The 22,374-nt window shown below is 40.9% G+C and overlaps 1 protein-coding gene and 1 pseudogene across 4 annotated transcripts in view; both read right to left on the reverse strand.

The window, feature by feature from the left end:
* Carmil1 (capping protein regulator and myosin 1 linker 1) overlaps positions 1 to 22,374 on the reverse strand; it is a 325,017-nt gene that overhangs the window by 6,599 nt on the left and 296,044 nt on the right. For 3 of the 4 annotated variants that reach the window (XM_074082734.1, XM_074082733.1, XM_074082735.1), the window contains one exon: positions 19,837 to 21,478. In XM_074082734.1, the coding sequence (XP_073938835.1) occupies positions 21,342 to 21,478 (137 nt within the window). In that variant the 3' untranslated portion in view covers positions 19,837 to 21,341. Of the gene's footprint in view, positions 1 to 19,836; positions 21,479 to 22,374 lie in introns of those variants that run through there. The other variant, XM_074082736.1, reaches the window with a different exon arrangement.
* Positions 9,549 to 9,728, reverse strand: LOC141425979 (U2 spliceosomal RNA; annotated as a pseudogene).

Below are 22,374 nucleotides of genomic sequence, written 5' to 3' on the forward strand. Positions count from 1 at the left end.
GTTTATCCCATGACCTTAATCCAAAGTTCTTATGGTAATCTTTTCCCACTTAAGTCTCTTTTTCAACCTGGCCTCTAGCAGTCATTTGCATCTTCTTTGCAGTTTTTAATTTGAAAAAAATAGTGACTTCACTAACATGAGGAAAATAGTAACCATTCAATTAAGTAATGATATAGCCAATGTCTAAATCACAAAAATTTCCTTGTTTGTTGCTTTTAACTTTTGTTATGGTTATATTTGAAAAATTCTATGTATTAAGAGTTATAGTTACCAAAATTGTGCTTTCTGGCTTCTAACTTTGTGAAAAAGTGCTTTGATTGTTTTATGTTCATCAGTATCTTAGCTGTTAAACCATTTTCTCACTTACTGTTTCTATATAACTTCATGACTTTATTACTTAAGATTATTGTCATGGGTTTGCTATATTATTTTTATACAAATGGGGTTATAATGCATTTCCCAAGCAGAGGCACCATGAAAACAAACCTTTTCTCTGGAAAAAAACAATTCATAAAATCAGAGAAACCACCATCACAGCACGTCAGGCAACTAATGTTCCATTCAGTTTTTTTCCTCCAGTCTCTACTTCCTACACGCTTTTCACCAGACAGACAGGGTTGGGGAGGTCTGAGGCGGGTTCAACTCAATGTTCCTTTTGAACTCTTGTTACTGCTCAAGGGGAAAGTGTACAGTCTGCTTTACGCAGACTTTAGACTAAAGGACATAAAAAGTTCATTTCACTCAAATGTGACCTGTAATGTTGTCAAGAGTCAAAGATCCACAGAAACAAGCACTTTTTATTGCTTACCAGTGTACAGTAAGCATAGGTCCCTCTGAGATCTGTCAAGGGAATCAGCTGTGGTTTTGGGTACCTAATTGGTCCATACATGCTGCAGACACATGGTGATTGATTTAGTTATGATTTATCTGTTGAAAGAAAAAGATACGTATTTGTACCAGTTCAGGTAAAGAGCTGATTGGAATGAATTGTGGAACAGTTCAGATATAGAGCAAAAGCAAGGAAATGTGTTTCATGCATATTGGAGAGTTATCAGGTCCTTTCTGTCATTTCTCTGTCTGCTTCTCCCACCAATCTCAGCTTCACTCTCTTACCCTCACATCTCTGAGCACAGCTTCTTCTGTTCTGCCCCTAAATGGTGGTCCCAGCCTCCATGTGTCTGGGAAATTCTCATTCAGGAATCAGAAATCTTTGTCCTTAAAGGGCTAGATAGTAAATATGTTGGACTTCCTGGACCCATAAGATCTCTGTCACAACTGTAGACAGTCATAGACTGCATTGCCAGATTTGATTTGGTCTGTAGGTAATAGTTTACCAACTCCTGATATAGATTTTTTTTCACTTTTCCAAGCTATTTTGTGGGATAACCCAACTGGTCCCCTGTGAGTCAGATGTTCACAACTGATTCTGTTGTTTAGGGAAAACATGAAGACTTGCCCCTTTGAGTCTATGGACTAGGAAGAAAGTTAGGCCTTCCTAGCAGAGTAGTTCAATTTTGTCATCTGTGATTTAGAACAGAAAGTTTGTATGTCTTGCTTTCAGACTTCAATGAGTATGAATGAGGAAAATTTCCTAAATGTTGGGATCACATCAGGCTCCATAAAACTCAAGCAGTTCCAATTTCAAAGGCACAGATTCAAAGGCTAGTGGCCCAGCCCTGCGATTTTGCACGCTAACAGATGGTCATAAGAACTGTAAAGACTTAATTTCTCCCACTGGCTGTATTGGTCAAGGAATGAAATTTCTATTGCAAGAACGGAATTTTGTATTTTTACTGAGTTGTTGTCATGTGTCACATATTTTAATGCAACCCAGAAACAAACCATTATTTGTTTTATGTTAATAGCAAATTCATGTAATGAGCATGCTTGCCACACATTTGACCCTGTCATCCTTAGCTGGAGTGGAGATGGAATGAGATGAGGCTCAGGAATGGAGTATGCACACTTGGTGTCCTCCTTTGTTGATAATAAAAAGCAGCACTTTTATATGTTGAGTCATCAAACTGTTCTCTTTTTTTGCACAGTATGGCACTTTAATAAAGACTCAGAAGGCTGGGTGCTGGTAGCTCACACCTGTAATCCTAGCTACTCAGAATGCAGAGATCAGGAGGATCACAGTTTGAAGCCAGCCCAGGCAAATAGTTTGTGAGCCCCTAACTTGAAAAACCCTATCACAAAAAATAAAAGTGCTGGTGGAGTGGTTCAAGGTATAGGCCTTGAGTTCAAGCCCCAGTACCACAAAAAGAAAGAAAGAAAGACACAGAGGAACCTGAATATAGAATTAGAGAAGGGATGATCCTGAATATTTAGCAAAAACCAACTTATTGATATTTGCTGCTCAGTTAGTGGACAGAGCAGGCGTGTATCACAGGGAAAGGTATAGGATCTATGATTCTGTCACCAAATCCAAGTATCCTATAGGGGATCTTCGGAAGAGTTCTTTGGAAGCTGAAAGGATATGTATGCATTTTAAGAAAGATTAAAAATTCCTTTCTACACAAGGAGAGGAAGTTTGCAGGAGTCTTTATTTGGAATTATTTCACTAACCAGTGATTGGAGTGATTATGCTCTCTGCCAAGTTCGAATGTAGTAATTTATTTAGCTATACTGGTCAAACTCTACACAAGGAACTGAGTAGGTACAAAATCAAAAGCTAGAAAAAGAGAACCTTGTTTTCTGAGTTCTTACTATGTGCTAGATGTTTCCCATGTTATCTCATGAATTCTCCCAAGTAATATCTATATCTCAGTATATAGAATATAGAGATAAGAACTGAGTTCAAGTAACTTCCTCAAAATTATTGTGAGTGTATAGAAGAGTTTGAGCCCATATTTAGGTCTTTCTGAAGTCAGAGTTTGTTTTCTTTCCACCAAGATAGCATTTTCAGTCCCATTAGTCCTAAGGCAATTTTTGCAATAAATATTTTGTGAGGCTCTCTTTACTACCTTGAAATAAAATTTATTGAAAATAATCCCCATATACATTCATTTTTTTAAAGTGCAATCAAATCTACCTAAACATGTATGCACAAATGTTGACAGCAGTACTCATGATAACTAAAAAGTGCAGACATCTAAGTGTCCATCAACTGAAGAATGGAAAAATAAAATATAGTATATTCATACAATGGAGTTTATTTTATTCAGCAATAAAAGGAACAAAGTAGTGATATATGCTGTAATGTAGTTGACACCTGAAAATATTATGTTGAGTAAAACAAATACTGCATATTATGGATGCTACTTATGAACTATCCAGAATAGGTAAATTCATAGAAATGGAAAGTAGATTGGTAGGTATGTAGAGATGGGATGTTGGAAGGAATAGGGATGAAATCTAAGGAGAGCAGGATTTTAGGAGAGGGGGGATGAAAATATTCTAAAATTGATTGGATGCATAGTTCCATGAATATACTAAAAGCTTTTTAATAGTGTCTCCCAAGAGAGCCTCTGACTGCCTCCCTTCTCCCTCCTAGACAGTTCACCTGACATGGCTCTTTGGGTAAGTTTGACTCCAAATCCACTTAACTCTTCTAGGGATCTGTGCACTAGACACAACTTTGACCTGGCTGAGATCACGTGGGGCTATTCCACTCAGTTGTGATGTTATTTTTTTTAACACTTACTATGCATTAGGCAATTTTTTTATAAAGTCATATTCAATTTTTACAGTAATCTTAAAAGACAGCCATCCTCAGTTTCTAGATAAAGAATTTCATGTATATTAATCAACTTTTTGTTATTTGGAGACAGGCTACTTTAAAAAGAAAAGACGTTTGTTTAACTATCAGTTTTGGAGAGTGGGCGTCCAAGCAGCCAGGCACAGGTGATGGCAAAGGTCCCTTTGACTGCATCACACCATCACAGAAGTGTCTATGTATCTGTGTGCCTGTGCAGTCTCTCTTCCTGTCCTTATAAAACCACCAGGACTCAATCATAAGGGCTCTACCCTAATTCTCTTTTCTAATTTAATCACTTCCAAAGGTCCCACCTCTAAACACCATAATCAGATTAAGCCTCTACCCTCTAATATAGGTAAGACTGTGGACTAAACAAATTCCTGCATGAATTCTGGAGGACAACTACATTCAAACCATAACATCATCTGTAGACTTAAATAATTTCATAGCATCCCTAATGCACATCTTACTTTCCAACATATCCCTCCTTCACACTTGTAAGTCAGGGGCAGTCTGTGGTCTCTGTCCAGCAGTAATGCTCCCTTTTCCCTGCCAACACCCTGCCCCTTATACCTTCCATATACAGGACTGTGCATCCCACACCTTCTCCCCACATCCCATCCCAGGACACTTGCCCATCAACCAAGACAGGAGTCAACACCGAGCAGCTCTGCCAGGCAGGGACCAATCACTGCATCCCCAGCTTCCAGAGGCTGGAACACAGACCATGCTGGGGCCAGGTGGCAGAGCTGCTGGGCACGCAGAGCTGTCTTGATTCCCAGCTTTGCTCTGGACACCTTCCATGTTGCAGGAAAAAAAATCAAGTCACTTCTTCCAGGCCCCACAAACCAGCTGGCACAGTCCCTCAGGCAACAAGGGCCAAGTACCATGATGTCCACAGGGTTCTGCAGACACAGTTCTTCGCGTTCTTTCTGCTTGCTTTCCTCCTTACTTAATCACATTGAATGTGCATCTGAAGTCAGGAGGAACTTCCTGCACTGAGCTTTCAGTTTTTGTATTTTTTAAGAGAGGGCAGATTTGGAACATTGTCTCTAGGTCTCCATAAAAAGCACTTTAACAATCTAAACTCAACAATGTTGGCATCCCCCTGCTTTCTGGACTTAACCCCAAAAAGATGATGCCCACCCTTTGGGAGGTGGAGTAGGGGAAAGTACAGGTTCCTTTGATTACCACCTGCATGCATTAAATGGACCAGCCACTTCCCTAACTTTTCCTGGTGAGGGGGTTACGAGCTAATCAACGCCCCTTCTCTGTTTGTGACTGATAATAAAGCCACAATCAGGGCTTTTACCAGCTGGATGCTTTGGGCCCCTGGGGCTCCCAATTGCAAGGGGCGGGGAGCACAAAAAACTCTCTACTGGGTGAGACCTTCCTCTCTCTACCTCTCCCTAGTACACTCTGGCTGCAAGGGGAATCCAGGAGGAGTTGGGGCTCTGCTCACATGGTGTGTGGTTAGTGCCAGGATACCAGAAGGAAAAGGATTTTTTTTTTAATGGTCAGAAGATAAGGGTGCCCTTTATGTATAAGTGCAATAGTGTAAACCTTGGGAATTACCTCCCTGTGCACTTCACTCTCACTTCCAGCCACTTCCATCCTTGCTTCTCAGAGGTTTAAACTAGAAATAAGAAGATGGGCTGGCATAGTGTGGTGCTTACCCATGGATGTTTTGATGATAGACCGCCTGGACCGTGAGCTGTGTAATAATGGGTACGGTATTCAATTTCTTTGAGCCCTAAATGCTTTATTTTTAAATGGGGATAATAACCTATTTCACAGGGCTGCTCTGGGACTTAAATAAGTGAGAAGACATGCAAAGTGCCCTGAACACACCCAAAGCTAAGATGTTTCCTACTCTTATCATCCTCTCTTTCTGGAGGAATATTAGAAAGTCCCTACCATTCTCTTTCTCAATTTCTTCACGTGACAATTATGGATAAGTGTTTTAAAAACACTTCACAAATGCCAGCAGCCTTTGAGGTACTAAGACCATCATATTGGCATATTCCATGGAGAATAACAACAAAATTGAAAGCTAGAGAGATCAGTGGAGGATCAAGTGGGAACAGGAAGCTACCATGGCCAAAGGGAGGGGGAAATGATGGAATAGAAAGAAAATGTCAAATTCAAGTTAAAGGGTTAAGGTGTCTCCATCACCTCTGACATTAGAAAGGTTATTGAGAAGCCTGGAGTGGCTCCCAGGATGGTAAGTCTCTGGTAATGCATGTACTCTCCAGGGAGAGGGGAGATTCCTATGATAGTGTCTGGCACATAGCTGTCATTCCATAAATATTTGTCAATTGTTAACGAAGAGATCACAACCCAGCTCTTGTGGAATGATAAAATGGTGGCAACAGTACCAGGGAGAAATTGAAAGGGAACTTTCAATGTTTCCAGAACCTAACTTACGCAGCTGCTGCTAATGGAAGACCAGTTTGTCCGCCTAAGAGGTTACAAGGGCAACCCTTCTCCCCAAAGTGCACCCTCCCTCTAGCCAGCAAATGCCTGGAGGCTGCATGAGAAGAGGAGATCCTCCTAGTCGTCCAGTGCTATCCTGGGAAAAGGAACAGACTGACAGTTTGCAGGAAAGAGAAACCGGTTTACAATCCCAGAAGTTCTCAGTCTATGATTCCTACTCAATGTATGTTGGGATGAACTATAAACATTCTATTAGATAAGTTCAACATCAACTTGAACCACTTTAAATTCACTTTGTTTAAAAAAAAAGTGTCCAGGGACTTGATTCTGAGATGGACCCTGGGTTACTGGGGTTCCTCATAGAATCAATACGATGGAAAGGAATGAATCAGGGGTGTGCAGATGGAATGTTGAGTCATGATGCTGTCTGAACGAAGGCCTCAGCCCACCCTGAGGAGCATTCAGAAAATGGGGTCACCTTTCACAGCTGTCCTGAGTTGGGGGTTAAGGGTTAGACTTTTATGTTCATGCTTTGATCAGTTCTTTAATGGGTCACCAGGAAAGGGGTATGACCACTGGCAAACTGTCTCTGAGCTGAGACAAGTTCCAGTTGTCTGCCAGTGAAAGTCAAAGCAATGACTCTGTTACTCCTAATGGGAGATCTGAGTGGTGCATCGAGCATTCACCATAACTGGGAAGGAGAAATTAATAGAAAACAATAATACAGAAGTAAAAAAAAATCTCTGTCTCCAATTAGTCATCTCCAGTCATGTCCTGGTCCCTTGCCATGCAGAGCATTTATTTTGTGAGATCATACCAGCCTTACTTATTCATTTTCTCTTTCTGGTTTTTTTTTTTTTTTCAATTTAGCTTCATGAACCAAAGGATGGGGACTTGGTCTTATCAGACCAGCACTCAGATTATTTTCTAAGGCATAATAGGTGTTTATGTTAGTCAATTTTCTAGTAAAATAACAAACACCCAAGATAATCAATTTATAAAGTGAAAGGTCTATTTTGGCTCATGGTTGTGGAGACTTCAGTTCATAGATGTTTGGTCACATTGTTTCTGGGCTTGTGGTAAGGCAGCACATATGGTAGGAAGAACAGAGAGGAGCAAAACTATTCACTTCATGGCAAAAAAGCAAAAGAACAAAAGGAAGAGATTATGATCTCACAACCTTCTTTGAGGCACATCCCCAGTTACCTAAAACCTCCCACTAATCCCTACCTTTCTAGTATCTACCACTTTCCAAGGGCTCCAAGCTGGGGACCAAGTATTTAGCATATGGACTTTGTGAGGGACTCTCAGATCTAAACTGAAGCAGTTCTTAATAGATATTAAATGAGTTAACAAAACGAGAGGCCCTAACAGGTGGCAAGAAGCCTGACTTGTATTACAGATGTTCTCAGAAGTCCACATGAGAGAGGGGGGTGCTCCAAAGCCAGGGTCCATGGAACTAATGACTGGGAGAATCAGCAAGACAGATTGGGATGGAGAAATGCTAAATTTAATCCCTGGGACTGGAGAATGGCAGTCTGTCCAGTCTGCAGGTGTGTTGCCTGCTGCTTTATCCAAGCTGGACATCACTGGGAGAGGGAAATGGACAAGGCCTATTTTATTGCTTCCCTAATCCCCAGTGCATGTTATCATAGTAATAATGGTCCAAGCCTTGTATGCTATCAATCTGGAAATCTAGGCACTGGTGGTTGCTCAGCCTTGCTCCCTGAAAACTAAACACTTGGAATTTCAAAAGGAGCATTTTGGTGTTATTGTTTTATTTCTTGGTGGTACTACGAATTGAACTCAGAGCCTTGCACTTGCTAGCCATGTGCTAACCATTTGAGCCATGCCCCTGCCCTTATTGCATTGGTTGTTTTTGAGATGGTATCTAGCTTAATGTCTGGGCAGCCTGGACCATGCTCCTTCTATTTGTTTCCTACATAGCAGAGATGACAGGCACATGCCCTATACTCAGCTTTTTATGAGTTGTGATGGGGGGTCCCACAATATCTTTTCCCTGACCTGTGTACTACAATCCTTTTGATCTCTGGAGTAGCTGAGATTACAGTTTCAGCAACTGTGCCTGGCTTGGTGTAAAATTTTCTACAAGTTCATATGGCACGTGGGATGTTGCTGCTCTGCTTGTGTGGGTCGCTGCCACTGTGGCTCCTTGGGCATTGATGCTAGCAGCACAAGAGGTGCTGGCAGTCTGGGCTGTGCTGCCATCCCCTCATTCACCTTAGGACCTTGCATTATTTGCCTTTCCGAAGTGACTGGAGAACTACCTTCAGGCTAGCATTCAATTAAGTAAATTTAGATTTAACAAGATGGAAGTTTCTCCCTCCTGCCCTTCCCGGGAAGAATCAATCCAGTTAACATGTCCATGCTCCCAGGGCTCTTTTTTTTAGTCTCTCCTCCTTGCTTCAGTTGAATTCATTAGTGACAGAGGTTTTTGTTTTTTTAAAGTTATTAGAAGGTTTACAAGGCTTGTTCAGGACAAGTCATTTACACAATGATACACCCAGAATGGAGGCGCCTTCAGCAGTAAGACGTAATTGTTTCTCGCCCTTGGTCAGGCCCCACCCCATTAAACCAGTTCTCTTTGAACCAGCCACTTCTGAACCACGACATTGGCCTTAGACCCAAGTGAACTTAGGGTGTTAGTTTCTAACCCTCTGATCCTGTGCTCAGACCACCAAGATGCCTGGGACTCATGAAGGTAGAAAAACTGCGAGCTTTCCCACGTGGTGGACTAAGCAGGTAGACTAGGGTTGGGAGAGGATGGAATATGCCTGAAAAACCAATTTCCATTTGGTCCTGCTGTCTATCATGGCTCAGCTCTCTACAAATAGAAGATCAGCTTGTTCTCCTAGGCTGCAGGTATGGACTTCCTCCCTAGAGAAAAATTTTCCCTCTAGCCAAGCATCTGAGTGCCCTTTTATTTTCGTAATTTTGCTGCTTTGGCATCTTGGGCCTTTGCTCACACTGGAGAGACTATCCTTCTCAGGGCTAGCCAGTCCCAAAAGATAGTAAAGCGCACCCAGGAGTTTTTCCTTTGCAAACAAACCAGTTAAAGCCACACCTCTTCTGAGTGTGAGTGGCTCTGTACTCTGGGTCACTCTTCCCTGCTCTTATTACCCTAGCACCAAATACAAGACAATTTCACGACAGCAACTCTATCCCGAGTCCACTGAAATTATCCACACTAGCCAATCCTAAGCCTGATTACTCTGTCTCACCCACTCCTTCTTGCAGAAAGCACAAAGAAAGGACTTGTCTACATTTACCCATAGCTCCTTCTACCTCCTGACCAAACCTGGTGCTTCCCCATGTGGCCCTAGTTTGGCATAGTATGCCCATGTCTCCTGGGAACTGTGATAACAAACTACCCTTTTTTTAAAATCCCCCAGAGGGGTGCCCCATTCCTAGAGGTACTATAATAACAGGCCAATGTGTGCAGTGGAAGGAGTAAATCTCCCTGTTCCAAAAATCTATTTAATGTATAGTCCTCAGATAGAGGACACATCAGATGTTAGATTGATAAGAGCAGATATTACACTTGATCTTAGCCAAAAGGCCGGGAAGTGATACCAACTACTAAATGACAATTAGTTCTGTGACCTCACCACACTTCAATAATAATAAAAACTATGTTTTAAAATTCTAGGCTCTCTCTTTGAACAGAGTCCTTTTGCTGTTCATTTTGGTGGAAGAAAGCCATCCTTTTCCTTATGTCTGGCCAGAGGCAGCAGGCATACAAAACTCAGTCCATGCCACCCTCCCTCCTGGTCAGCTTGTTTTTTTTTGTTGTTGTTGTTATTTATCTATCTATTTATTTAATTTTTCTTTTATTCATATGTGCATACAATGTTTGGGTCATTTCTCCCCCCTTCCCCCCGCCCCTCCCCTTTCCCCCCTTCCCCCTCACTATTTTGCCCTTATCTCTAATTTTGTTGAAGAGAGCGTATAAGCAATAAGAGGAAGGAACAAGGGTTTTTGCTAGTTGAGATAAGGATAGCTACACAGGGAATTGACTCACATTAATTTCCTGTGCATGTGTATTACCTTCTAGGTTAACTCTTTTTGATCTAACCTTTTCTCTAGTTCCTGGTCCCCCTCTCCTATTGGCCTCAGTTGCTTTTAAGGTATCTGCTTTAGTTTCTCTGCATTGAGGGTGACAAATGCTAGCTAATTTTTTAGGTGTCTTACCTATCCTCACACCTCCCTTGTGTGCTCTCGCTTTTATCATGTGCTCAAAGTCCAATCCCCTTGTTGTGTTTGCCCTTGATCTAATGTCTGCATATGAGGGAGAACATAAGATTTTTGGTCTTTTGGGCCAGGCCAACCTCACTCAGAATGATGTTCTCCAATTCCATCCATTTACCAGCGAATGATAACATTTCATTCTTCTTCATGGCTGCATAAAATTCCATTGTGTATAGATACCACATTTTCTTAATCCATTCGTCAGTGGTGGGGCATCTTGGTTGTTTCCATAACTTGGCTATTGTGAATAGTGCTGCAATAAACATGGGTGTGCAGGTGCCTCTGGAGTAACCCGTGTCACATTATTTTGGGTATATCCCCAAGAGTGGTATTGCTGGATCATATGGTAGATCAATGTTTAGCTTTTTAAGTAGCCACCAAATTTTTTTCCAGAGTGGTTGTACTAGTTTACATTCCCACCAACAGTGTAAGAGGGTTCCTTTTTCCCTGCATCCTCGCCAACACCTGTTGTTGGTGGTGTTGCTGATGATGGCTATTCTAACAGGGGTGAGGTGGAATCTTAGTGTGGTTTTAATTTGCATTTCCTTTATTGCTAGAGATGGTGAGCATTTTTTCATGTTTTTTGGCCATTAGAATTTCTTCTTTTGAGAAAGTTCTGTTTAGTTCACTTGCCCATTTCTTTATTGGTTCATTAGTTTTGGGAGAATTTAGTTTTTTAAGTTCCCTATATATTCTGATTATCAGTCCTTTGTCTGATGTGTAGCTGGCAAATATTTTCTCCCACTCTGTGGGTGGTCTCTTCAGTTTAGAGACCATTTCTTTTGATGAACAGAAGCTTTTTAGTTTTATGAGGTCCCATTTATCTATGCTATCTCTTGGTTGCTGTGCTGCTGGGGTTCCACTGAGAAAGTTCTTGCCTCTACCTATTAATTCCAGAGTATTTCCTACTCTTTCCTGTACCAACTTTAGAGTTTGTGGTCTGATATTAAGATCCTTGATCCATTTTGAATTAATATTGATATAGGGTGATATACATGGATCTAGTTTCAGTTTTTTGCAGACTGCTAACCAGTTTTCCCAGCAGTTTTTGTTGAAGAGGGTGTCTTTTCTCCATCGTATATTTTTAGCGCCTTTGTCAAAGACAAGTTGGTTATAGTTGTGTGGCTTCATATCCTGGTCCTCTATTCTATTCCACTGGTCTTCATGTCTGTTTTTGTGCCAGTACCTTGCTGTTTTTAATCGTTATTGCTTTGTAATATAGTTTGAAGTTGCTCAGCTTGTAAAATGATGCTGTACACTGAAGTTTGATATGGTGTTCCAACTTTAGAAACCATTTTCTTCCCCTAAATAGATATTGATTTAAATTTCATGCATCTTCAGGACTCAGTGAAGGAAATTCCCAGAGACACACATGGTACAGAAGGATATAACACAGTTTGGAAGACAACAGAAAGGAATACGTATCCACCAGAAGGATGAACAGGGGTGATTTCTGGAAACATCTGTGAGAGAGTGTCTTGCCCTCCCATGCCTGGGCAGCAGCTTTTAGAACCCATTCTTAACCGATTTAGGCTATCACCTCCCTGGCAGTCTGATGAGGAATAGAGATTTCTCAGGATTAAGATTTTATACAAATAAAATAGGATAGAGTAGGACAAAGATAACTAATATTGAAATGCAGTTAAAATATTTTTTTTATTGTGCTGTTGGAGGTCCATTGTGTTATTTACAAAAGTTCTTACAACGTATCAAATATATCATACTGGAATTCACCTCCTGCACTGCTCTCCTTTACCCCCCTCCAATCCTGGAGTAGTTTCACTTTATCATTTTTTACATTGACATACATGTATACACAGTTTTTACACCGTGTTCACCCTCCTTTCACTTTCTTCATCACTTGGAAACAATCCCTTTCCCAACCCCACCCCACCGTTCCGCCCTCCTTCCTACGATTTTGTAGAAGAAAAAAAATGACATTTTTGCCTGTTTCGGTAAAGATATTTCCATGAATGTATATATTATAATCCCAATTGTTTTATCTCTTCTAATTTTCTTCATTCTACCTTAGTCCCTTTCTTATGGTGGTTTCAGCTGATTTAAGAATTCCATATTCATTCTTATATAGAGAGTACATCAACCATATTCAACTTCTTAGATTCCTACTTTTACCCTACCCTTCCTGTACATGACCTCCCCTTAGTGTGACCAGTGTTTCATAATATTACTGTATTTGTATTAGGTTTATATTACACATATGAGGGAAACACGCAGCTTTTGGCCTTCTGAGCCTGGCTAACTTCACTTAAGATGATGTTCTTCAGTTCCATCCATTTACCTGCAAATGACAAAATTTTATTCTTCTTTGTGGTTGAGCAAAATTCCATTGTATATAAATACCATCTTTTCTTGATCTATTCATCAGTTGTTGGACACTTTGGCTGTTTCCATAGCTTGGCTATTGTGCATAGCGCTGCAATAAACATGGGTGTGCAGGCACCTTTGTTATAACCTGACTCACTTTTCTTTGCGTATATTCCTAGGAGTGGTATTGCTGGATCGTATGGCAGTTCTATTTTCAGTTTTTTGAGGAAACTTCATACTGTTTGCCATAGTGGGTGTACAGCTTACATTCCACCAGCAATGTATGAGGGTTCTTTTCCCTGTATTCTTGCCAACATTTGTTGTTTGTGTTCTTGATGTTAACTATTCTGACAGCAGTGAGGTGGAATCTTCACATGGTTTGATTTGCATTTCCTTTATGGCCAGGGATGGTGAGCATTTTTTTCATGTTTTTTAGCCTTTTGGATTTCTTCCTTTGAAAAGGCTCTTTTCATTTGCACATTTCTTCATTATGTCATTGATTTTGGGGCAGTTTTTTATGTATATTCTGGTTATCAGTCCTTTGTCTGTTGTATAACTAGCAAAGACTTTCTCCCATTCTGTGAGCATTCTCTTCAATTTAGAAACCATCTTTTGTTGTGCAGACTTTTAATTTCATGTAGTCCCATTTGTCAATCCTTTCTCTTACTTAGACATTTTAGTTCTACCGAGGAAGCTATTTGCCTGTGCCTATTGCTTCCAGTGTATTCTCTGCTCTTTTCTGCACTAGCTTCAAAGTTTTACATCTTTTATTAAGGTCCTAATCCACTTTGAGTTGATACTTGGGCAGGGTGAAAGATATGGATCTAGTTTCAGTTTTCTGCGGGCAGATACTCAGTTTTCCCAGCAACATTTGTTGAAAAGGCTGTCTTTTCTCCATTGTATGTTTTTGGTGCCTTTGTCAAAAATTAGGTGGGCATAGATACATATGTGGGTCTTCTATTCTGTTCCACTGGTCTTCATATCTGTATTTGTGCCAGTACCATGCTGTTTTTACTTTTATAGCTCTGTAGTACAGTTCGAAGTCAGGCATTGTGCTACCTCCAGCTTTGCTCTTTTTGCTTAGTATTACCTTGACATTCACAGTCTTTTGAGCTTCCAAATGAACTTTAGGGTTGCTTTTTCAATCTGTGATGAATGTCATTGGGATTTTGATGGGAACTACATTGAACATGTAGATTGCTTCCGGTAGTGTAGCCATTTTTACTACGTTGATTCTACCAATCCACGAGCACGGGAGATCTTTCTTCAGTGGTTTATAGTTTTCCTTATAGAGGTCATTCACATCCTTTGTTGAGTTTATTCCTAGATATTTGATTTTTTGAGGCTATTGTAAATGGAATTGTTTTCCTATATTCTTTCTCAATCTGTTCATTGTTGGTGTATAGAAAGGCTACTGATTTTTGTAAATTGATTTTGTATGCTGCTACTTTGCTGAGACTGTTTATGATGTCTAGGAGGCTTTTGGGGTCTTTTAGGTATAAGATCATGTCGTCTATGAATGGGGATAGTTTGACTCCTCCCTTTCTACTTGAATTCCTTTTCTTTTTCCTGTCTTACTGTTCTAAGTAGGAATTCGAAGACTATATTGAATAGGAGTGGAGAGAGTGGACACCCTCGTCTCTTTCCTGATTTTAGAGGAAGTGGTTTCAGTTTTTCCTCATTAAGTATGATGTTGGCTCTGTACTTTTCATATATTGCCTTTATTATGTTAAGGTACATTCCTTCTATTCCTAGCTTCATCAGAGCTTTTATCATGAACGGGTATTGAATTTTATCAAAGCAGTTAAAATATTTTTAAAGAAATATTAAGCTGGGTGTAGTGGCTCATACCTATAATCCTAGCTACTTGGAAGGCTGAGATCCAGAGGGTCTTGATCCCAAGCCAACCTTGTCAAATAGTTCTCAAGACCAGATCTCCAAAATAACCAGGGCAAAATGGAGTGGAGATGTGGGTCAAGTGATAAAGTGTTGTTTTCTAAGTGCAAAGCACTGAGTTCAAACTTCAGTCCCACCAAAAACAAATTAAGGGAAATATTAGAAGTAAATGTATTTTTTTATCAATTCATTAAATAATGCAATACAGCAGAGAGACATACAGCTACCATAATTTTGTAGTGGTGAATGTGAGTGATGTTTTGCCATGCCTGCAATGATTGTAAACTTATCTGGAAATATCAGTGATTTCCACTGTCCCAAGTACTAATGCTACTATAGCTTGTTGCAACATACTCAGCTCTACATATCCAGGAGTTCTGCATCTGAGAACTGAAAATATTAAAAATAAAAATTGTGGGCTGAGTGTGGTGGCACATGCCTAGAATCTCAGCACTTAGAAGGCTGAGGCAGGAGAATTGCCAGTTTGAGGACAGTCTGGGTTAACTAGTAAGATCCTGTCTTTAAAAACAATGAACTTTCACGAAAATATACAGAATTTTTCTTACCACTATTCCCTAAACAATACAGCCTAACAACTATTTACACTGCATTAGATATAAGTCATCTAGAGATGATTTAAAATATACATGAGGGTAACTGGGTTACATGCAAATACTGCACCATCGTGAGGGACTTGAGCATCTGTGGGTTTTGGTATCTGTGGGAACACTGTCTAGAATAAATCCCCCTCAGATACCATTCATAATTAAAGGAACCACTGAATTGCAAATGAGGTTAAACAAAATAAACATGCCATTTTTTTTCACCATCCAAGCTCACAAATACCTTAAATCCCTGAGGCCTGTGGCCTACTGCAAAAAGACCTTGTCTAGAAGCTCAAAATTTAGTAGCCAGTGGAAAAGTTGATCTCCTCTGCCATGTGTACCTAGACCACAGTGGGGCTGACTTCAGCTCAGAGACCCTCTCCTGAAGCCCAACATTTAGGCCAACAAATTGTGTCATTGTTTGCAAGTGGTTTTTTCTGCTCTCTCACCTGGAGAGTCAAGGCCAAGCTCTTTCTTTGTAATTGTGCAATGAAGGCCCCATTAAGTTAACTGGGATGGAACAAGGGCACGCTCAGTGAACTTTGACCAAAATCACTATTTCTGCTCTGTAGAAATGGAAAGATGTGGCAGTTCTGTCCCCATCTCACCCTTCCACTGAGAGGTCAGTGTATCATTATAGGGGATGGCACATGGTCATCTATACTCATGAATCATCTGTATTGGCCACAGGGAGTTTGATGCCGAGCCATTCTACTTATATGAATTGAGACTGGGCAGAAGCAAGGGATAAGGAAGAGAGCATCCCCAAGGTGGAACTTGTAGCTTTGGGAGGGAACAAGATCACATGGAGAAGTGACAGGAGTGAGAAGGTGGTACATGAGGAGCTAGCCTCAAAACAACTTGAGCACACAGGGGACAGACTCCCAGGGCTGGTCCAGCCCTAGTATGTATGAAGCTGTCAGGGAGGTCAAAAATTCCCACTTGGACCTTTGCTCTCCGTAAGTGGGATGCAGCCTGCCTTTATACCCCACTCCTTTGAGGTCCTGAGGGAAGAGCAGGGGAGACCTTATGTCTCCTTGGGATTGGTCTAGAAATGTCTCTTCCAGTGTTGTTCTCCCTGCACCAGATTTTCCCATTCTGCTGAGTCTTTGTCCCCATACTGGGTCATTTTTCCCTCTTGGAACTGTAGAAACAGTAACAAGATGGAGCACCAATTGAGTTGTGGAGACTTTTATTCCTAGCCAAGAATAGAAGTGGGAGATAAACTCTTTGATCAACTGCTCAACCCTTGGGGGAAGGAGGATGCAGAATAAAAGAAATGAGACATAGTCATAGTCTAATAAAGAGAAGAATGTTCATGTCTTTTCTAGGAATGGGTGATGTTTTTTTTACTCCTTTTATAGATCTTTCCAGTCATTGCAATGGTAATTGTCAATTGGCACTTGTGGGTGTGTCATTTAGCATGCAGATGGTATTATAATGAAGCTAGAGGTTATTTGGTGATCACTTGCAGCCATCTTAGGTGTAGCCAGTTTTGGCTACCCACTTGAAGAGGGACTTCTGGCCTGCAGCAATTCTTTCCTCAAAGATAAGAAATAGGGTAGGGAAGAAATTGAGCTAGGTCACTTAGGCAGTATTCAGGGTAACATATCCAGTTCTATAGTCCCCTCCTCCAAGGTCACAGTCATGGATAAAGAAGACTCCCTTCATAGGAGAATCATTGTGCAATTTACCTCTGAATTCTCTGCTGAGGTTTCAATGTCTAGGAGCTTAAGCACATCTTCTCAGCAGTGTTCTTTTTATATCCAGGTCCCTCTGATCACATAGTAAACAACCATGTCACTGACAATGCTTCTGTCTTTGAGATAATTGTTTCCTTCCCACCTCCAGAAACTAAGCTTAAATGCAGGCTTTTGTGGTCAGAAGTAACTTCCATGATCACTTATGTCAAGGGAGATGCAGAGTTGTACCCAGTCCCCAAAGTAGTGGGTTGGGTGGACACATAAAACAGGTTTCCAGTGTAAACTGTGCACACACAACATGACAGCCTTATACTGTTCGATCTAACGCGAACTGTAATGAGAAAGCGAGGATGGATACCCTACTTCCATTCACATTTGCTACAATCTCACTAGAGCAAGGACAACGCCCTTAGAGAGAAGACATTTTATTTCTGTTGATTTTGAGAAATCTCTGACTAGGGAAAGTTTCTAATTCTTGACATAGATTTTTAAATGTGGTTGGAAACTTAATCTTTATGTGGATTACCCTGACAAAGGAAGTTACAAAATCAAGTTGTCATTATGAAGGAAAGAATATCTGATCTAAGGCCAGGAAAACCTGAGATGCAATGTGTGGGTCTAAAATACTTTGTTCTACATTTTAGCCTTGTCAATTTTTTTGCCAACAGTAGCAGGTAGTAATGGACATTCCGAAACCTAGGCAGACCAGGCCACTGAAAAGAAGTGAAATTCCTCTATTCTTCCATGTCTGATTATGACACAAGGTCTGCATAGCTCTTATCTCACCTTTATTATGTGCCCAGCAAATTAAACTGTGGCCCATCTTGATGAATTGTGCCTTTTCCTGTTCTCAGCTCTGTGATGTGCAACATTGAGGTGTGAGAGAAGAGTGACAGGAGGATGGGATGTTAAATGATGCAGCTCACTGAGCAGTTTGCCCAACTTCAGGAGGAACCATCAGGAAGAATGAGACATTAGAGCACCTCAAAGCACAGCTTTTGATCACAGTTCTGCTTCATCCAGTCATTGCTCTCTCAGGAGAGAGCAATGAAAAAATCAAAACACACAAGAAGTAAATGATTAAAAGTCACATTTTTTACTGATGGGCTGCCTTGGCAGTTCTTTCAATTTGGCAGGTGAAAAAGAACAAAAATTCTTTCAGGACCATCTCGATTTAGTATTTGCACACCTGGATTGAGAACAGGTACAACTTCTGTTGAAAAATCAGAGGTCTCCTGCCAATTGAGATTTACTGTTGTAAGTTTTTTCTTCTCTTCAAAGGAAAGTCTGTCCTTCTGTTTTCCCTTGAGTTGCAAAATTACTTTCTTTGGGAACATAGTGCTGTTTTGCAAATGGAACTTTTAAAATGAATAGTCAACAAGAGCAGCTGAATGCCCTGGGGTAAGGAGCAAACATACCCCAAGGTCAAAGTCATGAAAATGTCTTGTCCTCTGTAGGTTGTTGTCTTTTCCTAGTGAGTCAGGTAACCAGTGTCCTCTTCCTGAGTTAGCAGTGGCCAATTCTTAATTGTACTTTGACTTCTCTCCAACACTTGACAAATTGCCTGTGTTATGTAGACCCAACCTCACCCATGTTGAAGTGGGGAAAGAAAAAAGTTGGAAAATCCGTCCCAAAAAGAAACTTAATGCATCCCCCAAAGAAACAGGAGTGATTCCTAGGTTATTTGGCCCCTGCTCCATATGCCTAAGATGGGGTATGAATTCCTTATCTTACACACACACACACACACACACTCATGAAATCATAATCAGTGATCTGGTTCATCAAAAGGCATAAAGGACCCCAAGAAGTTAATGAGTTCACTCTATACCTTGAAGGAATCTTTCAGATAGTGTTATCCTATCTAATATACTCACAGAACAAATACTACAGTCCAGCCACTAGCCTCCAGTTTGGCAGACACACATCATAAAGCTGCCTTTTCTCCTGCACCCTTGCTGGACTGATTGACGGTGACAAGGGATAGAGTAGTAAGTCAATTCTGCTTTGTAAGGGAGATGCCCAGGTAGGATTAGACTTCGGATTTACTTATGAGTAGAAAATGTTCAGAAAGATAGAAGTGGAGGGAGCAGGAGGCAGGAGCACATTCAGACCATGATGCAGGCTGAACACATAGGAAAGCAGACTGGGAAGAAGATTTGAATAGGATAAGCTTCAATACAGCTCTGAGACAGTCTTGGCCAGGCCATCAGAGGCCCAACAGCAAAGGCTGCACAGTAGAGAAGTTCTGTGCTGGGCAGGAATGACCTGGCTCTAGCCCAGCCATCTGGTTGGGTAGGGACAGCCTGGGGAGTAGAGGTGGCAAGGCCTCTGCATGGCTACTGCTTGTGTCTGAAGGTTAGCAGCTATAGTCAGTCAGCCAAGTTCCTCACGGTAGGTTCTCTGAAAGGTTATCAGATAACCATGATGAAAGGAAAAAAAAAAATTAAGGATTCTTGCTCATTCACATCTCTGGGCACCTGCCTCCAGTTCCTAGGAGGCAGGAACCTATTGCGCCAAGGCTATTCACCGTCTGGCCTCTGACTATCTTTAAGAACAGCTCCTCTGCTGAAACCCACAGAGAGGAGAGGGTGTTTTTTTTAAGTGGCAGCAGGTGTGCTTTTTGCCACAAAGAATTCTAAGTGAACATGAACTTGACTGCTCTGAGATGGAGCACTTTCTGCATTTCCCCATTACTCCCTATAGCTAATACATTTACAGAGAGTACAAAGAATCAGACAGGGTCCTTGTATGTAAGAAGGCGTTATTTCAAAGCCTTGCACAAATGTCACTTCCTCTGAGGCTTCCTGAGCATCCCAGAGAGAACTCATGCCCTTCCCATAACACCGATTATCATGAGTGTGAGCTCCATCACATTCAGTTGGGCTATGGGTCTGCCTACCTGTTGGCTCTTTACAGTTCCACATCCATCTTTGTCATATGCATCTCCCACTTTGACAGTCATTAGAGGAGTCTGGTAACATCAGCACTGAAGACAGCAGAGCCACAGTTGTAGGAAATAATCTCGTGTCCTTCTGCCATCATGAAATCATGTGGCAACAGCAAACTGTCTTTTCTTCATTTACTGGCATTGACTCATACACCAGGCACCACAGGGTGGTGTGAAGGAGGATGAGGGAAAGAGTCACATTACATAAGCCCCAACTTCTGTGATTCTCCTTTTTAATAGATGACCACAGTGCTTTTAACATTTTTAAATCATACTTCTCCACTCACACCAGAATCCCGCAGGTGGTCTTTAATTCACAGGATTGGGATGTAGATCACACTCAGAGTTCTATGTCCTTCTAATAAATTTTATCTTTTTTCCCAGTGGTGGGAATAGACAGGGGAATTAGCAAATTATAATTATTTTGAAGGTAATGGTTATCTGAGAACTGTGATCATTTTAGATTTAGAAACTTCCACACAAGTTTTAGTTGGCACAAGTCAATCCCAACTAAAAAAGTAACAGAAGGTCAAAATTCCACTTGTAAAATCATTTTATTGATATAAATATACATATGAATAAAATACCTTCAGCCTGTAATGTAAGTGAATATTTGTGAAATGTCTTATAAAGAGCAGTTATTTCGATATTTTTACAGCTGTCAAAGTATTTCTCTCTTAAAATCACACATTAAAAGCTAATATGCAGACAGAAATTAAAGGCCTTCAAAAACATGAATATTCATAAAACCTCATTCCAATTAACTATGTACATTAATCTGGGCACATAGTAGAATCAGCCATGGACCTCTTTCACTCTGTTCTTAGCTGTGCTTGTTGATGGTATGTGAAGGTCACCGACCAAGCTTTAAATGTACAATTCCACATCAGGAAGGAAGGAAGTTCCCCATGGGAGAATGTAAAGACCATACCCAAGATCTAATATATATAATTTATACAAATTATTTATTAGTGTGCTCTGTTAATATAATTACAATGTGCAATTGCATACATCAAGAATAAATTGCTATATCAAGTTATGTGCAGATCTGACACAAGTGCATTCAGCAGTACCCCATGGTCCACCAGATGGAGTTACTTGTGTGAGTGTGGGTCCAGTTACATAGTTAACCTCCAAAAACTCATCTTGCAGGGCAATTTGTAGCTGCCTCAGAGAAATTCAAGTAGGGCCTATGGAATAATTGCTGGCTTCATTGAAGGCATATGAAACAATGTTTGGAAATTAAATGTCAAGAATTGGGGTAAAACAAAAATGTGCTTTGATAACCAAGAAATTGATCTATTGTTATACTTTACAAAAAAAAAAAGGAAGGAAAGAAAAGAACAGGAAGAAGAGAATAAAGCACCAAGAGAAGGGAAGAAGAGGTGTTGCCCTTGGTTCCTCTCTGATGGCTAACAAAAGCACCCTGCCCAGGAAGACTTCTACATAAGTGGCCTTTACACAAAAATATAATCTTTTTCAGCCTCTTCTCCGGAGTCACTAGACTTGTTGCCTTGGTGGCCATCTTTACTGGAGGACTGTTGCTTTTGTTCTTGATATTCCTGGGCCTGCTGGCCCCAGCTTCTCCTTGAAACTGAAATCAAAAGGCAAGGAAGTGGTACAGGTTATTGGCGAAGTAATCCCAATGCCCTGGTCAACGATGCAGTGAGGGGCAGGAACCCTGACGAGTAGGGGGTAGGGTGGGGTGGGGTAGAGGGGAAGCAGTGGTCAGGATGAACTTTTCCAGAAACAAACTTGCTATTGTGTTTAGAGACTCTAGAGAGAAATTTAGAACTCACAAAACCACAAACAAAACAAGCAAGCACACACCAAAAAACCAGTCTATGACAGGGTAAACCTCTCATAGATGTGATTAAGAATCTGAGATGAGGACCCAAACGCGAGGATGATGGGGAAGCAGAGGGAAAAGCCAGGAAGGAGAAGGGCACCGAGGCTGTTCTGCACCAGGTGACCTCCTCAGTCACAGCTGCCCCCTCACACAGCAGAGTACAGGGCACATGTAGCCTTGGGGAGGTGCTGGCTGGACAGATGTCACATTAATGCCTTCTGCAGATGACTAGGGTTGGTTAACTCTGCTTTGGAGATAGGTAGGATATCAGGAAAGACCCTAGGAATCTCTATTAGACCTCTCTGGATCTCAGAAAACCTCAGCTTCACTCTGGCAAATGAATACTTTTTACTTTCTATGAAATACTTAAAAGTCTATGAAAATGAATACTGCCTATGATACATTCAACCCTCCAGGTAAAAGAATTACCATTACCATTGCCTGTTGTGATTGCAGATAAATATGAAGGACCCACTGATAATTTACAAAGCAATGACGAGAGGCCCATTTCTGGAACTGAGCTTTTGTTATGTGCCAGGCACACTCTGTTTTATTATTGCTCCTCCTCACAATTACCCTGTAAGATAGGTTTTGTAAAACTTGGGAGCCGGAATTTAAGAGCAATCTGTCTCTCTAAAGCC

Source organism: Castor canadensis, chromosome 8 (assembly GCF_047511655.1).
Source record: "Castor canadensis chromosome 8, mCasCan1.hap1v2, whole genome shotgun sequence".
NCBI lineage: Eukaryota > Metazoa > Chordata > Mammalia > Rodentia > Castoridae > Castor > Castor canadensis.